This window comes from Blennius ocellaris, assembly GCF_963422515.1.
Source record: "Blennius ocellaris genome assembly, chromosome: 17".
NCBI classification, from domain to species: Eukaryota; Metazoa; Chordata; class Actinopteri; order Blenniiformes; family Blenniidae; genus Blennius; species Blennius ocellaris.
Genome location: NC_137666.1, coordinates 8669004 through 8678501, shown reverse-complemented (window position 1 = coordinate 8678501; position 9498 = coordinate 8669004). Strand labels below are relative to the sequence as shown.

Sequence of the window (9498 nt, the reverse complement as noted above, 5' to 3'; positions counted from 1 at the left end):
GATGGTGTGAGAGAATGCCGAGACAATGCGATATTGCGTGGGTGCAACACACACACACACACACACAAAAAGAGCAGAAACCCATGTATTCAAGATTATTTTAATATTATTAATATGTATACTTTAGGCTTTAGAAATATAACTATCGATGACAAAACTTCCACTGGAGTAATGGTAGTTTGCTTAGGCCCCCATCAAATCAATTAATTACAATATACACAATATGATACAGAGCAGATTTGAATCTGAAATAATATTAAAATAAATGCTCAATAGATAAAGGTTTTAAATTTTTTTTTCGTAAATCATTTTCTTTACCTACTGTATTAGCCATCTGTGAGTTCTGAGCACACCCAAAAAAGTAAAGCCATTTTCTTCTAATAAACTAATTTAAGTGCAAACCTTTTTTTCTCTCTTTTTTTTAACTCCTTTAAAAGACTACGATTGCAGCATCCAGCTTTATAGTTTCAGAATTCAAGACTGAGGATGTTCTAGCCAAGCGCAACAAGAGCCGTCCTCAACCTCCTCTTTTCTTGTTCCATCAGAGTAGTTATAAAAACAAACAACAAAAGGAGCTAACAAAATCAGTGCAAAGTCGTCATCAGGGGAAAATCTACTCGAGGAGAAGAAGACGGGTGTGCTGGGTGAATGTGGATGGATGCAAAGTATTCAGATGCTAACGCACTTGCTCATAAAAGGATAGTTTGTGCAAATTTCAAGTTGGAAGCCCTCCCCCCCCACCCCCCCCCCAACGTGACACTTACTTCCATGACAAAGTAAAAAAGAAAACTGGAGGGGGCAAGAGATTATAAAAAAATACTAGCAAACTATCCTTTTAATTACAAGCCATATATGTCTGGTTTGCATCTAACAAAGCCAAGCCTTAAATCCAAACAGTCTGATGAGATCTGACATGAAAAATAAACTAAAAAAAAACAACAACAAAAAAAACAAACTAAAATGTGTTAAAACTCCAGGGAACAATAGTACATTAGCGCTATAGTCCACACTTCTTTTTTCCTGTTCCACTCCTCCCCTAGGTCAAGTGAGTGAAAAACAAAAAAAAACAAAAAACAAAAGAAGCCATTAAGAAAACTGGGAGAGGAAGGGGTGTAAAAGAAAAGGAAAAAAAAAAACTTGCAATGCTTGCAGGGTGAAGAGCAGCATCAGACTCTGGGTTGCAGGGTTCTTTAGCAGCAGAAATATTGTGGCTATACTACTGTTCCACTGGGAGAGCTGGCTTGGTTTTGGGATGACAATAAACCCTGGAAAAAGGAAAACAAGGAGATTTGCATTGGGGAAAGTCCACATACTGCAACAGAATCAAGCAACAAATCGCTGATTAAAATCATCCCAGTCCCCTGCGCTGAACTCTCCTGCCAAATTGTGACCCCACATCCTTTTGTTTTCTGATGACCGTCCTGACGGCGAAATTAATCCGCGACGTATCTGACATTTCTAGACCTCAGTCGTTGGAGACGGGCGTCACAATTCTGCACCAGAGGAAGATCAAACAGTGGATGAGAATTATCCACGCCCATCTTCTTCACAGAGGTACAACCCTCTGCTCCACAAATCATCATTGAAACGTCTTTCTAAATCTTTTTTTTGTCAATCAACTATAATTTTGTCAGTTCCGACTGCACTGCTCCATAATTTAATTTTGATGTCTCGTCTTCTGTTGCGGGTCGCTTTAAAAAATGTTTACACTGGCGTCTAATGGAAGTCAAATATAACTTGCAATCTGAGCAACAACTCATAAAGCTCACATCTTAGCAAAAAACAAAACAGAAAATTCAGAATCAAGTATTATAAAACCCGCAGTGTCAATGGCGGTTGAGTGTTTTCAGAATTCGTCTGGAACAAGGCACTTAATCTGTAAATGAGTGATGGGTCATGAGGAGGCATCAAGGAGCAAACTTTAAGCAACAAAGGAAACGTTTGGATCTGTATCATGCGTCTGTCAGAGAGCCTGAAGGCATTAGCTCCACCCACTAACTCATTAAACCCTCTGCTGAGCGATAAAAAAATGTCACAAACACTCCACTAACACTGTTGTAAGATAAAGAGCAATCGGTGTTACGTCCCTGGGTGACGGGCAAAAAAACTTTAGATTTGCTTACAGGTGCAGGATGTAAACGTGAAGGTGATGTCACTTTTGTGCACAAGGCTTTACGCCACAGTTTATCATCACTTTCAATCTCAAGTTTAGCATTTTTACAGCATTTTCTAATAATCCCTACCACTAAACGTGTTCTTTTTTCCATTTAGTTTTATCACTAATAATTTACTGTATGTCTTTGAAAAGCCTCCACATGGGTTCACCGACAAAATGTTTGAGTCATGCAACAGCCTCCTTGCACTACATTTCCTGAGCCTCTTTCTTGCCAAAATCTTTTAAACCAGACACAAAAGATACAGTTACCAAAGTACACGCACACACACACGCGCGCGCACGCACACACACAAAGCTGGAAGAATGCTCAGAGCTGCGGAGATTTGCTAGACAAACATGGAGCCATTTGCATGAAAGCTGGAATGAGGAGGGTTGGGCTTCAGTGGCATCTCATCACATCCAAACTAAACTTTGCACAAAAACTAAGCAGAGTTTTATCTGAATTCTGCTCCTTTTCATCAATGACAACCGTGTATTCGTTTACCTTTAAACGGGGTGGCACAACTGGATCGCAGATGCATTTGGGGGTTGAGCAGAAAAGGCGACAAATAAATCCTCCTTGCCATTTCTAAACAGCTTTCCTTAACTGTCGGTTTACACAACGTGGTGACAAGCAGGTGTTTTATTCCCAGATGTGTGTCAAAATTAAATCCTGCAACCATATCTTCGCAGCCTGGGGCCAAAGCTTCACTAAGGATCTTCCATCAGTCCCGGAGTGCGACTCTGCAAATAGTTGAGGCTCCTGCTTGTTCAATAAAAATCGTACTTTTCCAATACATCTTTGTTTTTTTTCCCAGCTATTATCCATCTAACATGAGAAACAAGAGTAAACAGCAAAGAAAAGTTGTTCAGGTTCGGCAGTAAGGATTAGGTGAATATTTCCGTGGACGCAACCCACATATTCAGCTCTGCTGCTCATCCCACAAATGCATGTTGCTTATACTGTAAATATGACACTGTTGAAAAGACGAATCTGAATTTCACCGCAAAGCTTTGTTCCAAAGAAATTCCCTTATCTTTTGGATGCAGTTTAATCGATCTCCGTCACGTATCCTCATGACAAAAACAATTAGTTTCGATGTGCGATCAACCGTAACTTGGAGAAGAGTGCAGAAGTGCTACAGTTTTTATTGGTCGCTCATGATTGTATTGACATTAGCAAGAATTAAGCTCGCCTGCTGTGCCTGTTTAACAAAATCTGACATTTTGATTGTTTTGAGGCAACAAAGTACCGGCCGCCGATTTCCACGTTGGACGACGAGCTCGAAACTGTTAATTTGACAGAGAGGGGCGTCTCTGTCCTGTGCAACAAGAGACACTGGGACCGCCGACGGTCGTCGTGTCGTGTGATGACGTTTCAGTCACAGTCTTTGGCAAAGCACAGTCAGCGGCATGAAGTGAGCACATTAACCAAACAAATGGAGGCGTTACAGGATTAACATCCGATTTGAAACATCATTGATGCTGATCATTTTAACCACAGGGGGGAAAAAAATTATCGTAAGCACAGGTGGTTAACAAGAAAGAGACGGCGCTAATGTTGATCACTAGTGTTTTGGAATTAAAAAGGAAAAATTGTCAGACAAGATTTGTTTGCATGTGATTTAAAAAAAAAGAAAAAAAAAAGTGTGTATTTTGTGAACAAGGAACTGGCCACCAGAACCTAACCCGGGGGTGTGTATCCAAATGACGTATGTGCTGTGCATTATTAGGTGATTATGATTAACCAATGAACAGACACTTTGTATGGATTCCTCATCTCCATTCATCTAACAAGCTAAAAAAAAAAGATCAGATCAGAATAGTTTGTCAAAAAACTATGTTTTCATCGGCTATACTTGAAACTTAAGCATAAATCTGAACAGCAGATGAGCAAAAGCAAAAGTCTTAAGATGTTACATTATCTGCCTGCAGAATGACGGACAATTTAAAAAAACAAAAAAAACCAAAGAAAAACTAATCCAAACATCCACTTTATGGTATGAGTGCAGAATATTTCTTACTCCTTAAGTGCGAAAGATTGGCAGACACAGCATTATCACTTCAAATTTCCCCGCCCCCCCATGTCCTACATTAAAAAGAACTTACCACTTTGCCCGGCCTCGCCCATGTGCAAATAAATCCCTCCTGACAAGCAGTCACTAAACAGTCCTCTAAAAATATGAGTACAGTCAGTCTCTCGTGTGCTATTTTTTTACAGATGAGGGGCTCGAGGAGGGGCACGTCCTCCATGCGCGGGCACAGCAGCGTGCCCAGAGTCTTAGCGGGGTCTGTTTTGGTTTTGGTCAGCAGGTTGAGCTTGTCGCTGCTCTTGCTGCTGATGTGACCCATGCTGTGGTTGCGTTTGTGGTCCTTCTCGTGGTGGCGCTCCTTGCGGTCGTGGAGTGACAGCGTGGCGAACTTGCTCACGCCGGTAGCGATGGCACTGTCCATAATGCCACTGCCGATTCCGCCGCCGCTCCCGGCCTTGTTGGTGTTGTTCGCCGTCGCGGTGGTGCCGGCTGAGTGGGGTAGGCTGTTGGAGCGGGGCAACGTGGTAGCGAGCGAGTTGAGGCCAGGAGTATTGGCGCCACTGTTGTTTCCGTTAGTAGTGTTACTAGAGGCGTTTGTTATTATTGTCGCACCCGCGGGAGGGCTTGTAGCATTCATCACATTAGTATGCGTTCGTGTCCGTGACAGTGGGAGGTGGGGGAAAAGGATGTCCTCAGTGAGGTCCCATAGGCACAGCTGAGTGTCCTGGCCCACTGAGCCAAACCGGTACGTGACGCTAACGGGCCGGCTGTCCGTGGAGTTGCGCTTCGAAAGCCGAGACTGCGTGCTGTTGGCCCGGTCTCGTCCGAAGTGGATCATCTGATCCTGAAAGTCCTCGTCGCTGCCGCTGAACTCCATTGGGTCGCTCTCCTCGACGCTGGTGGTGTAGTGGTCAAACGCCACCACGCTCACCCACGACTTGTGCCCGTGGCCTCGGGCTATGACCCTGCAGTCGAAGAACGACCAAACAGTCACCAGATCGTCCTCTCCACCCGCGACGATGTATTTCCCGTCGGGACTCCAGCACACGCACAACAGGCCGCCGAAGTAGCTCTTCATGGTGCCGTGAAGTTCCACGGCGTCAAAGTTGAAAACTCGGAGGAAGCCGTCCTGGCTCACGCAGGCCAGGAACTTCCCATCGGGAGAGAAAGCAAACTCGTTGAGCGCACCCTCTCCCACTGTCCATTTGAGGAGGGGATTCCGCGTGGATTTACTCTTGCAAGTGTGAACAGAGTAGTTTTCTCCCTGTTTGAGCAGCTGGTAGTGTGGCGCCGTGGTGCCGCAGGTGTGCTCCACGTTGTACAGGTACATATTCCCACTGGCATGAGACACCAGAAACAGGCTCTCAGAACCGGGAACCCATTTCACGCATGTTACTCTGGACTTGTCTATCAATCTCTGGCAGGAGAGAGCAAAGGGAAAATACAATTTCAGTACATTAGGTTAAAAATCATAGACACAAGACCACAGACACAGCACCACAGTCAGTGATGGGGTGAAAAATGTAAAGTGAAAGCCCAGTATGTACACAGACTTTAAACCTAAAGACCTACCTCCTCATTGAAGAGTTTGCTCGTCTCTTTCTTGATGGGGTCAATGAGCTGGACCTGTCCTGCTGAGAAACCCACGAGCAACGACACGCTCTCGGCTGTGGCGGTGAGGTGGTTGAAGTCATGACACGTCGGCTGCGTTCCCTTGTAAATGCGTTTATCTATGGGCTTGCTCAAGTCAGCAGCCTGGAAAGACAAGGCACAGACACATGGAGTGAGGGCAGCAACCATTAAACCTTTCAAGTGACTTCATGCATTTTGAATGACACAGTTTATCGCAGATAAAACAGTAAAGCCAGACACAGTGCAAGAAAAGCCAAGTTTGTTCTTTCTTTATCACAACATGTTTTTAAAAAGCTAGAATTTCTCTTGTGCTGTCCAACAACAACAGTTTGCTTGGTCAAAAGATTTAAACGGGTGAGGCTAATGTGGAAAAACAAATGTGTCACCTATATTGACTCTTTTCTCATCTCCTCCCAGACGAACCGGTCAAAACTAACTTTATAAATCAAATCCCTCTGCTGTTGTGGAATATGTATCCACCTTTGTGTGAAATGGCTGAAGCTGAAGTGCACTTAAATTATTTTATTCTACTATTGTCTGATTGAAAACACACTGATAACGGAATTCAAGAAAACTGAAAGGACACTAAATTGCAGCTCCTGGCCCAAAACTTTCAACAGAAAAAAGAAAAAAAAAAAGGATCTTGCAACAACTCGATGGTGAACTGAAATAAAAGATATTTAATATACTGTCAAAAATATCAAACAGGTGACATTTTTTGAGAAAATATAAAGTATCATCAAGTAGAGAGAGCTTACATGTCTCTGGAGACTGGATTCATAATATTGTCGTGGTTAAGTGACAGTAGAATTTTGTCACCCACAAAGCAGCAGCCAAACACTATAGATAACAGCATAATGGTACCATTTGTCAATGATCTACCACTCATTAATGACAGAATGGAAAATCCTCTCAGACTAAAGTGATGACTGAGCAGTTTCTGTGTGGTTTTTATAGAGTATTTATGTATCTAAGTGGTTCAAATGAGCCCTGCTTTGAAACTGCAAAGGCATCACAACATCAGAGTGGTAATCAACTTAAAGAAGGTCGCTTTGTCCAACGAGCACTTCACCAATATTTTGTCTCGGCAGTGTGAATGAAACCAACACTGTTTGAGGTCAAGGTAGTCCAACATGTTTACACTACAATCCCACATTTTCATCAAATGTGCCTCCCCCCCCCCCCCCCCAATTTGGTCACAGCTCTGTAGTTTAGAGGATATATTAGTGTTTCTGTGCCTATTTTAGACTAAAAGGACAAGGCACATGACTCTCACATGTTGCTGTGACAATACCAAAAAGGCTGTGACACATTGCTTCAATTTACAAGTCAGCTGATTCTAGTAAACCTGACATCTTGACTCAGCCACCCACTAAAAACAATCCGTGACAGGACACACAACACTGCTCTGGAGTTGGACACCTGAAAACTGAATGAATTGTGATTGGAAATGAAAGGATTACTTATTTAGTCAAACTGCACATTTATACAAATATATACATTCAAAGTAATAAAAACTGTGTGAAAGTAAAAGTACATCACCTACACGACCTACAGCTACAAAACTGATTCGGAAAACCAGAGGATTTAGGATATTTCAGAGTTGTTCCACTACTTTCTAAATACTTACAACATAATATATAACAATAATGATTGCAGTGATAGCAACAATGTTATTAGCAAGCTCAGTTATAAGAACAAAGAGATGAATGCTTCTTATTGTTACAAACAATAGGTTTAAAACTTTAATGTGCTGCACGCAAGTTAAATTATAATCTACATTCGTCCATCAAAATTAGGAAACTGAACATAACATCTATGTGCAATATTCAACCAGGCTTCATGTACTATATCTAAATTTACAGTATATAATAATTGAACAGCATGTAATATGTTGTGCACTAAATGCAAAAGTAGTTCGTTTACCCTTACACTTACAGACTAAACGTAACCTGATCTGATCAAACAAGTGTACATGTATTTGCTCTCCTACATACCGGATCGACATGGTTCTTGTGCTGGTTGCTGCATTATATATTTCAAAGTAATGTTTAACAGACCGTTGGAGTTGTATCCCAGATTGTCACGTGCGTTCGTCTGTCAGATCGCATCTTAAAGTATGTTCAGTAAGTTGATTTGTAGATTGTGTCCAGACAAGTATCCAAACCACAAACCTGTGCACACACTGGCCCTGCTGGGCTGTTTTCTATCCACCTGTCCGTCCACAGGTCAACATAGGTGTGTGCAACACAATGGCTACACCATAAACTACATCCGCTCCGCAAGCTTTTTCAAACCTGACTATTTCAATAATGCCAATTATATCCCAAACGACCCCAATCCAGCCACTAAAACTGAAGTACAGAGCCGGAGTTCAGCCGCTGGCCTCTGGAGTAGCCGCTGGCTGGCTAACGTTAGCCCGTTAGCTCCATCATAGCTTCGAGCTAACTAGCTTAGCTGTCAGCTAATTTCAAAGTCAAGCTCCTGTCAGAGTTTCATAAATCACGCAAAACGAGGCTAAACTCCGGCGGCAGCCCCCGTGGTGGTGCCGGCTCGCTGCACGCGGCGTCGTGGGCGTCCGCGACGGTTAGCCACATTAGCTCCGTACCTTTCTAACGCCTTTGTAGATGTAGAAGTAGAGCTCACGGCCCACATTGAAACAGATCCGGTCGCCGTTGCCGGACTGGTCGTTGACGTTGACGAAGGAGACCTTGACGGGATTGGAGCCCTGCGAGTTGAAAGGCACCCGGTTGGGACGGCTGTATTCGGAGTGAGTGAGGAGTTTGTAGACGCCTTCCCGAGTGGTGAACTGAGTTTTAATTTCGTTCATCTCCTTCCCTCCTCCCTCCGCCGCCATCTTTGAAATTAACATTCATCCCTTTCCCCCAGGCCGGATCTTACGCACGGATGGGAGCGGGCGCTCCGTTTCGGCTCTCCCGTTCGCCCCTCTCTGGCTCCTCCTGCCGGCGCACCGGAGAACTTGAGTGAGCAGGTCCGTAGCTCGGTCACAGTCAAAAAACACAAGTATAGACATTTAAATAATATATCAAATAAAATATTTCTTCTTACTTGCTTCTATTTCGAACAATATTTTTTTTAACAATTTTCTTTCTACTCCTTTTCGTTCACGCAAATGTATATTAAGTGCATTTTGTTGTTTATTTTGTTTTTGTTTAATTCATCTAAATATTTCTCTTCAATTATTATGTTTGTGTGTTCGAAACAAAGGTTCATTCATTCATTCAATAATGAATTGTTTAGAAACAAAAAACTCCTATGTCGTGATTTCCTTTTTTATTCTTCCAACTTGCTAAATCTTTTCATGTTTTTGTATTATTTTGTATAATGTGTGGCATAATTATGGGCAGATTGTTTTTCAAGACAGAGTATTTTGATGTGATAAATCATAAATACATTTGTGAATTGTAACAAACCAAGTAACTTGGACATTGTTCTTCAACGTTAATTGCATTTTGATAATTTTTCAATAAAATAAAAAAATAACAAACAGAATACCATGGACGAAAATACATTTTAAAAACACGTACGGTTTAAGTAAACGTTTATTTTATTCTTGATAATCGTTTGTTTATGTTTATCTTGCCTGCATGTTAGTGACGTCACACCCGCGACGTATTAAGAGCGCAAGAAAATACCCTGCTTGAAAATGGTTTGACA

The 9498-nt window shown here is 42.3% G+C and overlaps 1 protein-coding gene across 1 annotated transcript; it reads right to left on the bottom strand.

Annotated features, from left to right (window-relative positions):
* Positions 1-135: 135 nt before the first annotated feature.
* wdr20a (WD repeat domain 20a) lies at positions 136-8692 on the bottom strand (the record flags this gene model as incomplete). The annotated part of the gene is made up of 4 exons (XM_080513173.1): positions 136-1265; positions 4265-5605; positions 5761-5943; positions 8429-8692. The coding sequence occupies 4 exons, from the start codon at positions 8690-8692 to the stop codon at positions 1212-1214; spliced, it is 1842 nt and encodes a 613-aa protein (XP_080369299.1). The 3' UTR covers positions 136-1211.
* Between the last annotated feature and the right edge of the window lie 806 nt (positions 8693-9498).